The 20,518-nt window shown below is 36.4% G+C and overlaps 1 protein-coding gene across 6 annotated transcripts in view; it reads right to left on the bottom strand.

Moving 5' to 3' along the window:
- ANAPC10 (anaphase promoting complex subunit 10) overlaps window positions 1–20,518 on the bottom strand; it is a 45,167-nt gene that overhangs the window by 22,601 nt on the left and 2,048 nt on the right. For 5 of the 6 annotated variants that reach the window (XR_003256997.1, XM_026087523.1, XM_026087525.1 and 2 more), the window contains exons 2-4: window positions 15,485–15,601; window positions 13,939–14,029; window positions 12,968–13,088 (exon numbers count right to left, since the gene is read on the bottom strand). Coding sequence is in view for 5 of the 6 variants with exons in the window: in XM_026087523.1 (XP_025943308.1) it covers window positions 12,968–13,088; window positions 13,939–14,029; window positions 15,485–15,599 (327 nt within the window). In the remaining variant the exon portion in view is untranslated. Of the gene's footprint in view, window positions 1–7,746; window positions 8,927–12,967; window positions 13,089–13,938; window positions 14,030–15,484; window positions 15,602–20,518 lie in introns of those variants that run through there. The other variant, XM_026087524.1, reaches the window with a different exon arrangement.

Here is a 20,518-nt window from a genome sequence, read left to right as displayed (position 1 = left end):
ATCACTGGTTAAGTAAAAAAAATGGTTCTAGCACACTTTTGATGGAAGTCCAGATACTCTTATTTACTGTGATTCTTTTCCATTGTTATGCAATACAAATATATTCAAAAAGATATGCTGCCACAGGATGTATGGTTCTGGACACTGGCATTAATACAAGCCAGCCATTACTGTAGAGTGACAAACATACTCCACCCTCATTACAACATGCTGTGGTTACCAGCCAAACATCCTCGTCTTTTTTAAAAAAAGGCACGCTACAATAAAAGTAARCCAGGAAAACAAATCACACAAGGGAACTTGAGATATGCTAAAAGCAGTAACAATTGTTAGAAAACAACTCCGGATAGGGAAAGTGAACTCCTTAATGTTTTTAGGAATGCATATAACCTCATGCTTTGAAAAAGATTACTCAGAAATGTTGGTACATAAAACTTTTCCCTAGTTAATGATTTCCCCCCCACGTCTGTTGCTTGAATAACTGCATTCCAAGATAGTTAGAGGATACACACAATTTCTTCAGGGGTTTTCATTTGCAACTTTGCTGGCAATGGGAATTTTATTTGCAAGTGTTTCTATTATACTGACAAGGTCAATTAGTCCAATGAACTATTGGTTGTTCTGTCCGATAGCTCAGTGTATTTATTTAAGCAAGCACATTTATAACCCACAATTGAATGCAGCCAGTTACTCTTGTAAACACAACTGTCCACAGGGATTTCGCTACATTTTGGGAATGTAAAAGAAAAATACGCTTTTATTCCCTCAGTCTGATAGTACATAAGTTTGATTACAGCTTGAATTGCAGCGAGTAAAGGAGTGGCTACTGTTTTAAAGATATATGATCTATTGTACCTAAATACATATATTCAGACCAATTCCTATGAGATAAAGAACATTTAATTGATCTCCCTAGGAGCTCCAAAAAGTTTATAATGCTATCAGAGAGACAGATCAGCATCTCAGCTCTACCCAAGCATTAAAAAGAAAAAAGCAGTGGTTTAAAGGAAACAAAGGGATGCTGTATGTAGCACAAAGGGTTAAAGACTACATAAAATGGGCCTATGTGCTTTCACAAAAGCAACCAGCACAACAGAAGTTTTAAGAGCAAAATGGAATTCAAAAAAACTCCAAACCAGACAGACACATTCACACACACACAAAATCAGCTGCAGAAATTTATATAGTAGAAGGAAAGGAAGATCTCACAGACCTAAGACACAGCTCTCACTAAAGTTTCTGTAGGCCAAAAAGCAGAGTTTCAAATATTACTAAAACGGATAACCATCCTGCTGGGGAAATAAGCAAAGATGAAAAGTAACAGATCCTAGTCTCACAGAACTTTTATTAGCACATACTTGTACTCTGTTCAAATCTTGTATGGAATTATGGAATCTTCTTGGAAAKAGGAGATTCTTCTTCACTTTTACTAATTAGTCACAGTAAAGGGGCTAGTCTAAGTACACTGCTCTTCAGTATTCAAGTTTTCCCTAACTCCTTGAGGGATATAAAGCAGGTAAGAGGTTAAATTAACATGGAAAGCTGGCAGTCTTTTGTGGCTGTATTCTACCAAGCTAGGGGATTGTGCAGTTACCATAAAAACTGAAAAACCYACTGTCACCATCTGGGAACTCTGTAGCACAGGAGACAATCACAGGAATAATCAATGAGCAAATATGGATTCTGTAAAGCAACCAACTTGGTGAATAATGCAGAAGCATACAGAGTTGATTAAATAGATACTATGGAGACTTAATATATGTTAAAGCACTGCTGACAACAAGGATAACTTTTCAGAAAAAGTTACACAGGAAAGTTGAGTCAGTATAGCTTAAAGTCCTTAAATTGATGAACAAATAGTAACACAAGGTTTTAAGGACTGGAAGGAGGAATGTTTTATTTTGGCTTAACTGAGGAAGGAATTTTGTGTGTAAACGTGTATGATGCTTTGTATTTGTTTTTTTTTTTTTTTAAAGCAGATGGAAATTACACAATGCAAGCCAGGCAATTCTAGAAAAAAAGATTATATTGAACAAAACTGTCAAGCATTCACAAACTGGTACCAATGAACATCACAATTACAACTTTCAATCAGTCAGGTATAAACTGGATACCAAATTAATCTTTGTAAAACAAGATTCAGATAAAAACGGATAAGTATCGGCAGACTTTTAGCCTGGCTGCTTTGCAGTGCAAGTAGGAGAACAGTTTATTTAGAAAGCCTCTTGAGAAAGCCTGAATAAGCATGGCTCATTTGCTGTGTGACCTTGGGGTTGGAGCTCAGGGTTCAGAATCTCCAGACTCTGTATGGCTGCATCTACACTTACTTGTTGGGATCAGAGCCACAATGCATGTCGGAAAGCCGTCCAGGCACATACCTGAGTTCCCCCTTGCAGAGTTAGCCCCCAGATATCACCCAGATATACATGGTTATTATTGGATGTGTACTCAGACTTGGGATTTTGGTTCAATAGCACAGACAATTGGTGTGACCACAAACAACTTCACCCTCCTACAAAAGTGTTGAGGAATAGGCCCATCTAAATTTTGACGTTGGTTGCATATACTATACATTTGCTGTAAGGCCACAACTTTATCACTACTTTTTTTTTAATTCAGTTTACTATAAAAATACTAATAGAAAAGTGTTCTTCAGTATCTGGCTCCCTCCATCTCACACACAGCAAGYGCAGAACACTATTTGCATCCTGCTCCTGTCTGCTAGAAAAAGAGACTAAAATTGCTTACAGCATCATAATTAGATATATGAGGACACTTGTGCTAAAATTTATTAAAATTCCTCCAGCTTGTTAGAAGATAACTTCCCTGCATTGATAACACACATTCTGTATCTGTGGAGTTTTATGCCATCTATACCAAAAGAATATTCATGAGGCAAAAAAAACAAAACAAAACAAAAAAACACCACTCCCAAAGAACAAGCTTTTTAAGAATCCCCTTCAAATCTTCCTATTAGAATTTCATGCACAGAAAGGGATGGAATCATGTAACCGCTCACTATAAAACAGATATTATACAGCATAATGTAAGTGATTATTGTAAAATTGATTATAGATTAGCAAGGTGTCTTGCCTTTTCTCATGGGTGGTGGAGCAGGGAGAGAAGCTCTTCCACTTTTACATGAAAAATCATGTATATTTTCTAATTTCTCTTCCATGATAGAACTTAGGTTATAGTCCCAAGAGATGCTTTCACAAATATGTAAAATTTTGTACTTCAATCAGTTCCCAGCCTTCATATACTTCAGCTCCCTTGAGCTCTGTACTTCAAATTCCTGCCTTCCATGTAGTTATTGCCACTTCCTTTTGCACGCCTTTTCCTCAGTTTCAGAAGGTAAAGTCAGAATGACAGTATTCAGGGCCACTTTAATGTACACTTGCCTAACTGAGTCTCTTTGTAAGCAAGAAAAAGTCCTTTCATAAAGATTCTTTTTTGAATGATGAAATATAGAACAAACAACTCCGTACATGCAACATATGCCATAGCAGAAAACCAATGCAGAGTTTTGTTTTTTCCTAGGATCCAATGGAATATAGATATTAATTTCTCTTAAAATACTATTTCAGAGCAAGCTCAGACAAAAATACTTTGGAATTTCATGAAGCATGTACCAAAGTGTTCCATTCTTCAGAGATGACAGAGCTAATGTGGGTCCCCCTATTTGTACACACACACACTCCTCATGTGCACAAAAGGATATTTTAGATAACTGCATTTCTCATAATAGCATAGTAGACCCTGTTCCAATGTATACAGGGCACAAATAGCAGGATAGCCGCAATTCTTTCCATGATTTTCTCAGTTTGAAGCATACACTAGTTAAGACTACCAAAAGCATAAGAACTATGAGCAGGTCATATCATCTACAATGATGATAACCTGCAGGAACAATGATGTTAGGTCATTAAACTAGCCCTTCTGTAAACAGGGGTGCATGCAAACATCCCAGTGGGATCAAAACATCCTCTGTTGGGAGGTAGAAATAAGGAGTACCAGCTGCCTGAAATGAGAACACTGTTTTCCTGAATTTGACTCCTCCCCTCAGCAGTAAGCACAAGGCTTAATAACTAACAAAGACCAGTGACTCATTCTACTCCCCTGCTTTGCAGATTTCCAGTACTGGCTGATTTCAATGCAGGTAACGGATATTGTCTGCATTCTGGTGAAGTAAACCCATCCCAACTAGCAAAACAGCAAGATAACAATCAAAACAATCTGGTGTGATGACCTCACCTGTAGAGCATCCTAGAGGAAGACAGACAAGACAGACAATGAAATTACAGCTGAATATATCCATTCACAGTCTTACCATGAAGTTTAGTTTGCAGAAAACAGGCTGAACATTTTAAAATGACATTTTGAACCAAAGGAATAATTGCAGGCTGGACCTCCGCATCTTTTCTTCCATGGAAGAAACTGAGATCAGGGAGGAAGGGTTCCTAACCAAAGTACCTGAAGCCTAGTTGGAAATCTAAACAAAGCAGTAACAACTCAGTATTCTATCTTCAGAGCAACATAGTTTAAAATATACCTGACAAGATGTTTCAACAGGGACTCCAGAAGTAGTACATTTTCTTGACTCAATAGTCCTATAACAAGTTAGCATCTTCTCGTCCCTCAGTATCTAAGTTTACTTCACATACAGAGAGCAGGATGAGAATGCCAGCTGGTGGATTTCAGATGATGTCTGGAAAAGTCTTCACTACAATAAGTGGACAGTCTTGAGTAAAGAGATCACAATAGGGTCCAGACTTCCTTAACGTCCTTAAAAGCTCCTCAGTTTGGGTGTTCTTCTGCTAGATGATTCCCTGCTCTAGATCAGCATCTGTTATGTCAGCAAAGAAAGAACCCTGTCCGTGGTGCTTGGCCAAAAAAAAAACAAAAAACAAAAAACAAACAAAAAAAAAACACAACCAAAAAAAATTCCAGCAGGGACATTGCTGTGCTTGTCTGGACTATCTGATCACAACACAGAAATCAAGACCGGAAAAAAAGCTAGAAGAGAAACTGAAAACAAAATAAACACCTATTCAACAAAACACAGCTATACTCCCTGATAAACAAACAGAAACAAAGGACCCATGCTGTTGCCAGCAAGAACATACTAAGATAGCCTGGCTTTCACCTGAGTCTTCAAAGTCGTCTCAAGAAACGAGCCCTATTAAAAAGATTAAGTAGGCTTTTGTTCCAAGAGTAAAGCATACAGCAACTGAGCTAAAGTAGGCCTCTTCCAAAGCAAAGTTTAATACCTGGTATCATTCTTCGATGCAAAGTCTGCTACGAAGGCTCCCCAGTGGCAGAGTATCGTCTTCCCACATAAGTTATCCATCACTGGGCAGCAACAGATCACTGGACACCTATACAGGCTGTTTGCTAACGATGGGAGTTACCCTGTTCCAGCAGTATTACTTCAAACTGAACAGCTTCCAAAATAGACAAATATTATCATGCTCATTTAAGTTACACAAAGCCACGATGTTATCTGCATGCAGACTTGCCATACTACATAAACAGAGCATACTCATGGCCTGCCCCTCTCTCTCACTGGGATATTTCTATTCATTCCCTTTTAGGTCTGAACACCAATATATCTTATCCTCCAGGYGGATTACGATTACCTTTAGGCAATTTGAAAGGCTGAGTGTCCACACAGCAGTGCCATGCACTAGCAACAGTTTGTTGTTTCACAAATTTTGTTGGTTTCTCTGGACTAGGCAAACAACTAAGTGGAAATACACACCCTCCAAATCAAAAAACTGTGAGAAAGTGCAAAAACCACTTCTATCACAATAGAAAAACTAACTCCTACTGGAATAGGAGGCAAGTTATTGTCGTTCTGTCTGAGACAGGAGATCCAAGTATATCATCAGGATGAAGAGGCATGGAAGTTACTCCCCTTGCTGTTTGATATACCTTTTCTGTAGTTACTAGTTAAGCCAGTACAATGCCTCCTCTCTGTAAAAAACTCTGGAAAAGACTTGCTTAAGAGACAGAAAATGGATGGAATGAATGAAATTCGCACAAGTCATTTTAACGATCAATTTTAATGATCAATATGCAGTATTATACATGTTCTCAAAGAAAAGGATCATTCACTAGGGCAAGGAAGTAGATGACAGTCAATACTTCCATCATCACATTTGTTCTGTGGTGATTATATTACATATCAAAATAAGCCAGAGGCATTTTATGCAGTTCCAAAGAGTCACACTGCATTGCCCTCAGGTCTTTAAAAAATATGGAAGGCAAAGTTCTGTAGCAAAATGTTGGATTATCCACTGAAATGTAAAGCCAAGTTATGACAAGAACTAAAAGATAACAGAATCAGAAGACATAATTCATGCGACTGATCTTGCAGATAAGGAGTTAATGCAGAACCACTGTCAAAACTGCACTGCAGGTGGCTTTCTCAAGTGACCTCTTCACTTGCATCAGCTAATATTTCTCTTGACAGGAGAAACTGTTGTCACAGTTTCCTTGATCAAAACATTTTTTGTTTACTAATCTTGGCTTTTTGTCAGCTAGGAGTTGCAGCAAGACAGATAAACAGACTTTGTTCCTCAAAACACCTAATTTCTTGTGTGTTTTTTTTTTTTTTTTTAAATCCTCGGCCATGGCTTTTATCACTTAACTTTTTATACAGCAAGAACTAGTTAGAACAACAAGCAAGTTTGTTGATTTTAAGATTTCCAAGCACTTTAAATTTTATTTTTAAACACTTCAAAACATGACTGAACAGCAGCTGTCTGTTGTCATTGCTCTTTGGCCCCACAGCATAYCCTCAATCACCAGAGTGGGTCCAGTGTGCCATCTCACAAGATGAGAGCTTGTAAGAGATCTCTCTTAGATTATAGGATTTCACCTCATGCAACTTCACCCACACATCTCAGAATAACATAACAGCACACTATCAAGAGGGGAATGGTCCCCAAACATTGCCTCTTCTATAACACCTGGCTGCACACATCTTCCACATTATGCGAGTGTTGGTGCTCATAAGGTGTTCCTTTTAGTCAGCTCAATTTACCAAGTTGTCAAACCACCAACAGAAGAAGAAAGGGAGAGTTTTCTATTAGGTTAGTGAATTCAACTGGCCTAACAAAGTATCCAATAAACATAAGAGCTGGTTCAAAGGAGGCAGTAGAGTCACACAGCTAAGAAGAGAGGAGCAAAGTCTCCTCTTTTTGGCAATAGCTAGCTGTTGTGCTCAGCTGTCTGATGTAACCCCATATGTGCAAGAAGTACCTAAAATACTTTTAAACAATAAATCACAAAGGACTCAAACTACCTCAGGTGGTGAAAATGATTCCTTTCCAGAAGACTGTTTTACTGCATCAGGCTCTTAGGGAAAAAGGCTGGGCCTTGTTATGAATAATTTATAAAAATTTGATATGAAAGCCTAACATGCCCAAGATAACATCACACACCACAGCAAGCTGCCTTAGTCCTGCACATAACAGCATAACTTGACAAAATACTTCTGGTATCAGCTTCAGTTTGCTCTCAAAAGACAAGAGAGCTGCATCCCTGCTTAACACAACAAAAGGCATTATCCAGTGAATGTGAGTATCTTCACAACTAAACAGTAATGTCAGACTACCTCGGTTTTAGCTTGGATAGCAGGAACTACTTAATAAGGCTTTCCTGAGGACTTCAATGAAACCATGAAGACACATTGAGGGCCCATAACTTGCTTTAGTCCTAACAGTGTTCATATGATCTTACCTGCTGGTGCAAGGCACCACTCCTGTCAGACTTTAGTCACTGAGGGCTGGAGGGTGAAAGAGTTTGTTTCAAATACATAAATAGGGAAAACATGATTAGCTTATATGTTTTTAGCTTGCATAGATACAATTTCTTCATAAAGTTAACAAGGAAAATGACTTCAAGTGTCTCTTAGAAGAGTCACAGATTAGAGGTTCATTGGGTTTTACTTCAGTGCCTCAACAAAATGATATAACGTTGACAGCCATGCCATTCTTAATATTTGAATACATGTACCTACAATGGTATCTACTGTCGTATAAAAACATTTCGTAAGGAGATAAAGTTTTTATCCACTGCAAGCAAATAAGAAAAGGCCAGGAAGAAGGCTTTCTGTACTTTAACTGGGGGTCTGCTGGTCAACTACTCCTACTGCAGCGCAGGAATAAACTACATAGAAGGCAAGCAAACATTTAGTTTCCTCACTCACACTCAGCACAGTCTGTGAAAGGTAGTGCATGCACACRCATCTGTGTGCAAAAACACAAGAATTCTTCGTAGCTCTCCAAACGGCCTTTTCAGGCCAACAGAATACAAGAAAGCTTCATTAGTTAATAAGCTGTCAAGTATGGGGTTTTTTCCACCCCTCCTCCGTTAGCAGGGACTACTGGTACTTTGTTGACATGACAAGAAATCATCTTTAAGAAAAAAAAGATGAAATATTTTGTGTTTCCATTTTCCTATCTGTGATTCCAGACCAAAACATGTGACTAGTTAAAAAGAGGTATTTTTCTACTTTACAAACTATCAGCCGTCATGCAGTTTCTCTCAAGCAATCTGATGCTGCTGGGAGTCCTTTGTAATTCATTACTACTGGTAATAAAAGTTTTAAAAGGAAGAACAGCCTCAGTTACATCTATGCAAGCCTGTTGTCTTCAGCTCATTTACACATGTATAACTAATTGAAGTTTAGTAAAGAATAAATGCTAATACACAAGAAAAAAAGATAGATTCCAGATTACTCAATCTTAGCCCAATTGGCTCTGCAACAGTAATAAAGAGTTAGAAAATGTTTTGTGAGGTTTACCATAAATTGGAAGAAGATCTCTGAAGAGAACAAAGTTTGTAGAGTCACTGTTCAAAGTGGAAGTACATGTTAGCAGATAACATGTAGCAGTTTGAATGTTTTATCGCCGAAATGCTGAAATATGCATAGACAAAGTATTTCCCTCTTAAAATTTTAAGTACAAAGCTATACATTTTAACAACTCTAACGCTTTTATTATACAGAATCATACATAGCATAGGAAGAAAAAGTTTGAATGTGTTTCTCAACATAAACATAATACAATTAGCAAACTCATTTTAGGGTAATCTAGAGAAAAAAAAATCCAAGAATACATCTAACCAGCAGACTTAACAGTAGCAGTTTTAAGAGCAGAAAGATCATGCTTTCAAATAAATGCATAAAGGAAAAACTTTGTGAATTTTTTCTTAGAGTGTCTCATCTGTAAGCATATTAACATCTCCACTAGTTGCTGCCAAGACATGTACACTGCATTCTACTGTTGAGTCCTACATAGGGCACAGCAGAATATGGAACTTTGGAGTCTCTTTCCAGAGAGGCTCCACCTCAGTAAGCAGCTTTAATTTTGGTACTAGACATCAGTGTCTTCTCAGATGTGAATTGGTATGAGAAGTCAGTAACTGTTTTCAGAAAGTCTGACCGCACCTTCTCAGAATGTTTTTTTATACCAAAGATGCAGAACTAGTGGGTACAAGAGTTTACAAGTATCTTGCTTTGCTGTGTAAAGTTCTTACATTACCTGCTGACATCAGAAGTCATTAAAACCAGATGAATATACGCTGACATCCCACCTGCACTTAGCATCGTAGCACTTAATTTGTTTAAAGGAAGATGAACTACTGACGACCTGAACATCTTGGAGAATTACAAACATAGCAGGCAGAGTATAATTTGAAGAGACCAGAAATCTCTTGCAGCAACCTTTTCACTCATATCATTTACAGTAAATTATTTTCATATTGTGAGAAAGTGTAGTAGCTCAAATCATGCACTGAAGTTTGGATGCTGCTCCAAAAATGCTACTGCAGACTACCTTGTTCAGCCAAACTGACTGTCCCACTACATGGGGGCAGCTCTGGAACTGGAAATGAGAGGATATTTGCTCCCCAAATTTGACTGCTGTGATACAAAGGCACTTAAGTCAGAGGAGAAGGCTTACTGCACACCTCTCAACTGTAGTTCCTTCAGCTGAGCAAGGGAATAACACTGCCACATTACAAGGACTGTTCTCACCTGTAGGGTGAATGACATATCTCAGAGGAAGAAAATCTTTTATTGAGAAAACAGCTTCATCTTAAGTTCCAAGAAGGACATAACTACATACTAGACTATATATATTAAAGCTAAATCCCATATTAGTGATAAAACCTAGTCTAACCACACATTGCATTGTTTTGAGAATTAGACCTTTAGGAAGAAAGCACATGAAGGCATCGTAGGATTTTCATTAGACACTACAAGCCATGCAAGCATCCATGGAAAAATATAAAATGATTTAATGGGATTTTCCACCCAGTTAATCAGTTCTGAAACCAGTGGAATCACAGTATAATTAAGTAGATTTGCTCTGAAGAGCTTATAACAGTTCACACTGCTTTAATGACCTAACTTTGTGTCAGAGAGGCTGAAGAAAAGATGAAGTTTCTGTATTGAAGAATAATTCAAGAAACACATTTTGAATATCAAGCATATTAAGAAATATAAAAATTGATGCCAATATTTAACAAAGGCCACAGAATTAGCCTTTAATATTTTACTGTAAAGTATTGCATATCACTAGTAAGCAGCCTGACCATATTTTCTCCTCAGTTTTGAAGTAAAGAAAGCATATGAACATGTGTTATGCATAAGGATTACTGGTCTCATGCAACATATTAGTGTCACATTTTAATATAATGTAAAAGAAATACAGAAAACAAATTTCTAGTATTTTTACTAAGTACATTATGCATAAAAATCTTGTTCTTAGCATGGAAGAAATATGAAATATAGCCTGAGAAACAGCAGTAGACTAATATGCTTATAAACAACAGCACTTAAATTCAAAATATCTCTACAAATGCATTGTTCGTGTAGATCTTTAATAACACATATACCCTCAAAAGTGACTGTTTATCACTTTATAAGAAACTTTTTATGTTACTGAGGTTATATACGGAATGCTGTAGTAAACTTTTACAAAAGGTTAACCATTACTGATAAGTAGACTCAGGCACAAAATCAGAAAATGATAATTAAGGACAACAATGACATCTAGTGGACACTCTGAAAACAAACCCGTGGACTAACACAACAAGGAAAAGATTCAGTTGTTTTCACTATTATACAATGTGTAATTCCCAAATTGTGTAATTAAGAAAATTAAAAGACAATATCCAGTTGATGAAAGGCACTTAAGCTAATGTGATGATTTATTTATTTTCAAAACAATATTTCAAAAAATAAGTGGTGTAAGACCCTTGGCTTTCAGATTTAGGACAAAGGTACAATTCCCAAAACGTGAGAGCGCACCACAAATCCGGGAAAGAATATATGCCTCTGTTACAGTGGCACTGAAAATATGTTTACGACACCTCTTATGCCCACTGCATCTACAACCTTCTACTTAGAAGTTCCTCTTCTTGTTGGGACTTCAAACACAAGAAAAAGTAAAAAACAATAAAACCCCCCAAAGCCCAAACTCAAGCCATTATTTAGCACCTCCCTTCTCTAGTCACTGTTGATTCTTCTCTTTCTGTAATATTTTCCATATAAGGGAGGTAAGCTAAAGCCCCCCAATGTATGAGGTAGTAGCTGTCAAGCTCCAGAGATGAAGAACCTGACTTATGAGGTTACAGTAACTCAAATTTTTTATAAGATACCTGCTCATGAGTAACCTGATTAGTTTACAAGGCCAGCTCCTATAAAGATCATAGATTGTTTTAAATCTGCTTTTACTATTTACCAAAATGCTAACRTATATGCAAAACTAAGTACTTAAAATGATTCAAATCTGATCACAGTTATTCCATTAAAGAACCTTTCTACTGGCTTCATAATAAAGTATCACCACGGACAAATACTGCTTTTGACTCACTACTTTTATATATATAAATCTTAACAAAACACTACAAATCCAGTTTTGACTATGTCTTGCTCAGTCTTAAGCATCAATTTTCTACATTTACAGAACTGGAAATTGGATTTTGCATCACATATTGACAAAAAGACAAAAATATTGCATCCCTTCCAAAAATTTGCATATCGCAGTGACGGTCTGGTATAAAAAAAAGCATCGCAAAAAGATCAGAAATAATACTCAGAAGTAAAATATAGTTTACCAGCACATCTGATTGTAATTTACATTAAGCATCCAATTTAAATTAGTATCTTTCTTATTTTAAATGGGTTTGCAGTAGTGTTGCAATTCCCCTAGTCCCATCACCAATAGTGACTAGAGTCAGCTATTAGCAACTGTGCAACAGATCTCACTAATACCAAGATTCTTCAGCCAGCAGAATACAAAGAAACCTTAGTGTAACTCATGATCAGGCCTTGTGCCTGCAGTTTCTTTTTGCCAGGATGTCAAAATGGGTTTTGAATCAGACACTAGTTAAGATCACTAGTACACCCAGCCTCCTAAAAGTGAAAGCCACCTGACTGCAAAGGTACTTGCATGCACAATACACAGCTATAACAAAAGTCCCTAGTCCTAAATTTTGATTCCTGGTGAAACTCAATAGCTGAGCAACCCATTTGTGAAGAAAGTTTGAATTCACCTGTTAAAAAAAAAAAAAGTTAAAGTCTAGAACTGCAAGTGTGTTTAAAACCAAAGTCTCCCTTTTGAGGTATGCCCTGCATAGGGTCTTAAGATATTTGAAGTGAGATCRAAGTTCAACTGACTAAATAATCCTGTTCTGGAAAATTCCACTCTAATTCCATTACAGGATCAACATATCAAGTCTTTTATAACCATGTTGGTAATAGCACCTGACAAAAACAGAAGCCAAGTTTACATTTACAGAATAAAAACTAAAAGGAAGCACCAGAACAAACCTAGTCACTTTCCCCCTCCAAGCACAATGCCATATTTCACCTCCAAAACCATTTCTACTAAACCAAATGACCTAGTGAGATAGAACTGTTAAGACAGAAAGTGAATCATCATTGACCTACCCGGATTTCCTGGAGATTATGAAAATTATTTCCTACTCTGACAGAGATTTTGCTCGGAGTGTAACTTTCATCAGATTTGTAGTCTGCATAAATACATAAAGTCTTCACTGTTGTTTTTCTTCTGCAAGAAGCAACAAAAGCTATGTAAGTATCCTCAGGAAAAATATTCAGGAAGTGTTCTRAAGTGTTCTAAAATTTAATACAAGCAAAACACATCTACTAGTTTATAAGACCCCAGCTGCTATAGCAATTGGGTGTTTCTGAACATTAAGTTCACAGTTGGCCTTCATTGTTATCCTTTGTCTGTCTACAGAAATGTCAGTATATGAAGAAAACCAAGAAAAGGTCAGGATGCTAGTAAAACGCTCATATGTGATGTAAAGTGTGTTTAGCTTACTAAATATGAGCTCTGTTAGTATACCAAAGAGTTCCCCAGGGGACAAACAGAGAAAGGAGACTCAAATGCCTGTCCTCATCTTAGAGCTTGGTTAAGAAAAAGGATTGAAAGCATTCTATAGCCAGATGTAACAGCATAATAGAGTAAGAAAAGGTCTCTCAGACAGTCAGTTGTTAAATCATACAGGCCTGCTTTAAAAACTGTTATCTACCCTTCAAATCACAGCCAAAGAAAGGTACAGAGTCAGGATCAAAATTTTAACCTAATATCAGTAAATAGGAAACTGTTACAAGCAGTCTACTACATTCCTTTTCATTGCTTATTTAGGCATTTAGCAGCCATAACATCATATTAAAAAAAAAAAAAAACCACACCACCACACACACAACCAACAACCACACACAGAGAAATCATTTAATCATTTTTATAAACACCATCTAACTGGCTTCTTGCCAGCTGGGTAASACAGGATTAATCCAGAAGTCCTTGCACTTCCAAACTTCCTATCTCTGCAAATAGTGATCAATATGAAGTTATACAAAAAGCCCTAACTCATACCGAGCAATTTTAATACCTAAATTGAATGTTCACCAAATGAGGCTGTGATCCATCTGACTGCCAATAGGTTTCTAGATTATCATCTCGTAACTGATCCACTCCAAATCCTAAGAAAAAAGAAAAGGTTATGATCCTCAGTATCCTGTTTCTGTGACATAGACATCACAGACAACTTTTTTAGAGCTGTTACAAACCAAAAATATGTATCCTAAGTTATAACAAGCAAGGAAATACTTCTAAATACCCAAGTTGTGCTGTGTTTTTGCAACAAAACTGGAACAGGGGACTCTGACAATAAAAGCTCAGTACTAGAATATCTTTACATCCTTATCTCCTATTGAGGTCTGTGGGATTTGAAATCACTCAGCACATCCTGGGGTTACAAGCAGTAAGAAGTAATTTGTAATAACTGCAAGAACAATACTTAATGGTTAGGCTTTTACACCTAGTCTATAATCACATTACTAAACTAAAGGAAAGTCAATAACAAAGACTGTTCCTTTATTACAAAATTTCAGCCAAATATAGTATTTGCTATTCAATTAGATTCTTATGTTTTAACTTTTTTGAACCAATTAATAGCTAGAACAAGCAATGAAGAGATGCCAAAAATAGACACCTCAATGACAGTATTACTAAAATCTAATGTTATCACATTTAAAGAAGTAACTCCAAATCTTTGTTTTTCCTACTCTATCAATCCCTTCTATTAATCACATTCTTTTACTGATTGCCCACACTAGCTGCAATTTTCATTTAGCAGTTGAAGCTCAATCTGCAGTAAAAAGTTATCTTCACTCTGTTTGAAGTGACTAACCAATAAGGTATTTTTCTCCCAATAAGAGATACCAGGATATCAAATCAAAGATATTCAGCCCAAGTACAATATCATGACCTAAAGTGATTGCTGTTCCTGGACTGCAGCAAGATATCAGATCAATTCCTGTCAGGTATTTCTGAAATCACCTCCAATGAACAGAATACACATTTTCATATATTTTGAGCAGGTGCAAGCTATTATTAACTGTGCCTCTGTACCATTAACAATGCTTCATTTTACTTGCAAGAATTTAGGAAGCCACATTATAATGACTAAGTCTGTACTTAAAGTTTGGACAGAGCATTTATATTGGCTAGCTGCATGAATTGTTTTTCTCACTCAAAATTAGAGATATCTGGGAAAAATGCCAAAGTATAGAAACAATTATGCAGTGCTAGTAGCGTTTCTGCTCACATGGTTTAGTTTGTTCACTGTGCAGGTAAAAACAATTTAGTTTAAAACCAGAAGTTCTGTTTTGTTAATATATTTCTTCAGCCTTGGATTTTCTGATACAATTACACTTTCAAACTGCATCAAATACAGACTAGGCCAAAATTATTTCTAGTAGCCCCCAATACAGTTTACACCAAAGTAGTTTTAATGCCACACTTTGGAATTATTATTCCATGAGTCAAAGATAAAGAACAAAGTATGTCTTCTCATCAAAAGGTAAAATTTTGTATTTGATTTTCTAAAAAGAAAAGTTTACATTCAGCTGTTTACTATTTTTTTGTGATTTCACCTGGCTTACAGGATGAAAGCGACCAAACCGCTTGCGAGCCTATTTCTCTAACAGTACCAGTCCTCTCTAACTGCTTTGGATCAGCACCGGGTGGTGTCTTGTTTGGAGTAGYCATTTCTGAGAAAAGAGAACAAGCAAGTTAGTTGATACATTTCAGCTTGATGGGAAAACTAGAGAGTTGCATTATTTCATATAAAAGCTTTAATTCTTTGGCTTCACACTTCTATCCCTCTCTCTATATACGAATCATTTATGTGGTTCCACATACATGCAAATGTCTGTATCCATAAGAATTTGATGCACACTTGGAACATTCATAAAACACATTTTACTTGTATCATTCTAATTCACACATACAGAATTAGTTAGTGTTTCAGGTTTCATTTTCTTTGCTTTTAAACATCAAAACAGCCCTTGTTGATTTAAAGGCCAGTGCTACATATTTGTTTTTTCCCTACATTTGCAAGTTCAGAAGCCTATACAGAAGCTAGAGCAAGCCAGTCATCCTGAAGATACTTCTCCTTAAACATAGAAAACCAAAGTTTAAACAAATCATGCGGTCCCTAATTTGGCAGGGATAGGTTATCGATGCATTTATCCATGGTCCATTTCCTTAACTTCACAACTTCATCTGGAATCATTAACCTGTAACATGTAATGTCCAAGTAATCACGCTCAGTCTCTGTGCCTAAACTATCACCATACTTGTTTTTCATTGACTGTAGAGCACCTTCTACCTAGAAAATAGTTTAAAAGACTGTTTTTCCCTCAAAGGATTTCAAAGAAACAAACTCCATGCAAGGAACTACACTAAAAGCCTAAAATATAAAGCACTCAAGAATTGGGAAGTTTTAGCTGATTTCTAATCCTGTGTTTACATGCATGTCAGTATATTACGCCCTGCTAAATTGCAGAAAGAGGCCTTCCAGTATCCCTGATAGGTAGAAAATGAGGTACAGAACTAGTCTGGTATCCATACAGACCTCAGTCACTACAGAAATGATACAAGTCAGAGAAGAAACCAAGATTTTCTACAGAAGAATAGCTCTGCAGCTAAAACTTCTGGGTAGGACACAGGAAATCTGAATTCTGTAGTTTACATCTTTGTCTGCATGAAACATCTTCTATCTGGTTCTCATTTAGAATCTATATATATTTTTCATTTTGCAAACACAAAGTTAAGATAGACTTCCAGTTCTGTTACAACTCACTTACAAGGTTGCAGCCATGACTGCCATTAAAAAACCTGAAGAAATAATTATCTATGTTGTAAAAAATAAGTACCAACAACAGCATATATCACAAAAGACCACAAACAGAAAGCCTTGCTCAGACACCAGCCTCTCAGAAAAATGGGTAAAACTTCACACAGCTACTAAAGATCTCACATATTTACTCATTTAATTCATATATATACTAATCTTAATCATATCCAATTAAAGAACTTCATGCAATAAGATGTTTTGAAGTCTCTTCCATTGCATTTTCCCACAAAAAAAAGTGTTCAAAATCAAACAACATTAAAAACATAACAATTAAGTTAGGCATTCCTATACTAAACACTAGCATATTAATCTTCGCTAGCCACCATACTTAAATATTGTATTATTTGTTTTTAAAGCTCTAGCAGGTATTTACGATAGCCCCTTTTAAATGTAGCTGTTCTCCATTACATTGGTTATACCATAAGCATGTTAAATACATAGAATGGATTATATAGCAAAATGAAATAAAAAGTTTTTAAACTTACTCTAGTTGAAAATTAGTACAAGTTTAAATCTGTTGATAGCAACTTCAATAAAATACAATGTTGATCAAGTATTTTGATCTTCTGAGAATTTAAACCTCTCAAAAAAAAATACAAAATGCTTGTAGTTCACAGCTACCTGAAAACACAGCCATTTCTTATCCTAATAACCAAAATATATTCACTAGGGGAAGACTATTTTCCTAAACTCATGAATTTTTAAGCTTAAATCAGCTACTATCCAGAGTCTGCACTAATTATTTTGTTGCTTTTGTGATAATGAGCCAACTGAGAGGCTGAGCTGCACTTATTTTAATTCTCATTTTTATACAGAAACCAGCATTCCTGTTCTTCCCACCTCTAAAAATACACATAGAAAATTTAATCTTGCAGATTAAAGCTAAATTATCAGTCCAATACAAACTCTCTTAAATATCACCACCAGTAAGTCTTCCAATTCCTTTATTTCTCTTGAATCAGAAACAAACTCCAAGTCTCAGTCACATCTTTGTTCCTACAAATAGCTATTGTCAGATTAATGAAAAAACAACCTTAAGACATAAGAGGTATACAAAAGTATTAAAATAAGGTAAACCACAGAAATTACATTATTCACTTGGATTATTTCAGAAAGCTGATTACTCATGCTTAAAAAAAGATTACTGAAATTTTAAAGTATTCAGACTCTCTAAAGACCATGATGTTGAGATTTCTTATAAGCTTCAAGGCACATGAAGTAGTCCAAAACAACTTAACACTGCCAAGATTTATACTTTACGTATTGCACTGGTCCATACACTTTTGAGGCATACATTTTGTGGGCCTGAAATACACGGTGAGAAGCACGATCTAAGCTTCCCATTTTCACAGCCTGAGCTTGTTTCCTTTTAACAGGCAAAGCTACTAAAGATCCAGATTTCAACTCCCAACCACTGCGGGCAAATAAGCCTGCCATAAATCATGCATTAGAAATATGAAAGACTGAAAATCAGTGTTTGAACTAATGATTTGAACTAATCACGTCAGTTTTTCCATGACTGAACTTCTGGTTAACCAGATTAGCAAGCAACAATGTGTCCTGGACAGCTTTGCTGAAGCTTCCTAATACATCAGCAATTTACAAAGCTAGCAGGATGATAAAAGTACAGTGAAAACAGAACAGCAACAGGCCCACACACTCCAGTAACACATTTTGGCATTTTACTAGCAGAAGTACRAGCTCTTCATTTTGGACAAGATGCTAATACTTAGTAACCACATTTGCATCTGCTTTAAGTCACCAAACAAAAAATTTAACCAATTTTCTTAGACTGAAAAGATAATGGAATGAGAATCAGCAGCACCACCACCCCTCCACACACACCTCAGGCTGTGAAAAAGGTAAGTAATCTGTCTAGAAGCTTTTCTCCCTGTCTTTGAGATATGCTGCAAAATGGAAAGAGACACTGCCTCTATAAAAGCACTGGCTGGAAACATCTCCAATTTTCCAAACCAGTTTTTCCAAAAAACTATTATTAGACTTGATGTTTCCTTAATGATAACATGAATATTTTTATGTTTTAATGACAGGATTGATGTCACACTTCCATTGTGCCACTTTCTAATGCACTATACACCCATCTTTTGATTAAGGCAAGAAGAGGGCTGAGCTTCCCCCCTCCCCCCACCCTTGATCTCTCTATCCCTCAGCATCTTCCCGTTTCCTTCCAAAAAAGAGCACGTGCTTGCTCTTTTCCAGAGGACACCTCTGTGAAATAGCATTCATGAAAGAAGTTTTAACAAAAGTAAGGTTTATAAACAGAGTGAAATGCAATTTAAATGGTTCAACACAGCTGCTTTTCACAATCCAAGCTAGACAAGTCATTCTCAGTACACCAAAGGAAGATACTTAAAAGGTGCATATCTGAAAGCAAAACCTTCACTGATCACACACATATTCTTTTGCATTACATTGAAGAGAAGAAAGTGACACACATCTTGGTCCTTTTCTGCTAAAGCTCCATTCAAAATCCAGGAGCAGGGAAACTTTTCCAGATTACAAAGCAGTTTTCTCTAATTAAAATTTCTGATCCCACCAAGTTTGTACGTGCTGAATTGTTAAAATGTACACCTGTAAGGACCTTAGAGATGAGACTGCCCCCAAGAGATGTCTGTCCAGCCATTTCTCTCTCTGACAAAAGAGATTAACCACCTTTGTGGATAGCCAGCTTCAGCTAATATCCAACCCAAATATTATCCTCTAAAGAGAAACATGATTTCTTCCTGTGCTCTATAGGTAAGTGGAAGACTAGTTATTAACTAACCTTTATGTAGTAACCTATGTATCTGAGGACCCCCACCTGATTTGCTCTGTTACTTCTTTTCTAGATTAAGAGTATCTAATCCTTTCAAGTTTCCCTCACAAGCGAAGTTTTATGAACCTAATATTCTTGCAGAATCTAGAGCTACATACTAGGATTAAAAACAAGACATACCACTTTAATAAAGGCCCTTATTCAACAAAATTTACCTGCCTAGTCTTGTATATAATCACACACATTAACATACGCCAGAGTAAAGCTTGTCTATATGAAACAACATAAAATTACTAATATTTATGCACTTTAGTCCTCAGGTGCTTTTTGGGGACTGTTTGCTGTTCAGTAATACCCTTTCCACTAATTTTACCTTTGATTTTTCCTGCCTTTGTTTAGCTCTCAATTCTTGTATCTACTGAACTGAATTTCACTGATTTCAAATCACCTCTCCAACTTTTTAAGATCATTTTGAATTCTGACCCTGTTCTGTACAGTGTTTGCAATCCTCTGAACTTTGACAACATACACATTTTGTGTATACCATTGAAGAAAACTGAATAAAAATACATTCAAAACAGAACTCTCTGGGAGGATGCTTCATGACATCCCTGTTTAACAGTGAATTAATTACAAGTCAGCTTTAGAGATGCAGTTTTTCAAGCAGCTGTACACATCTCAAAAAAAAAAGTCTTAGACCACATTTCAGCAGCTTGTTTTTAACAATGTCAACCAAGACAATGGCAGAAACCCTATGAAAGTCAAGACACACCACTTGTATTGCTTCTTCATTAACTACATTGGCTGTCAAAAAAAAAAAAAAAAGTTGATCCAGAATGTTCTTAATAAACCAAAGCTAGACAGGCTTCTTTTTGCTTGTTTTTTTAATTGTCTTCTATTTGCTAAAAAAAAAAAATTCTATTCCCCCACCTCCCCAGAATCTTTCAGAGGATCAAAGTTAGGCTCGCTGATCCATAATTTCTCATATTTTCT

The sequence above is a fragment of the Apteryx rowi genome, unplaced genomic scaffold (assembly GCF_003343035.1).
Source record: "Apteryx rowi isolate R43461 unplaced genomic scaffold, aptRow1 scaffold_72, whole genome shotgun sequence".
In the NCBI taxonomy this organism is placed as follows: domain Eukaryota; kingdom Metazoa; phylum Chordata; class Aves; order Apterygiformes; family Apterygidae; genus Apteryx; species Apteryx rowi.
Note: the sequence above shows the minus strand (reverse complement) of the source record. Positions and strands in the feature narration are given on the sequence as shown.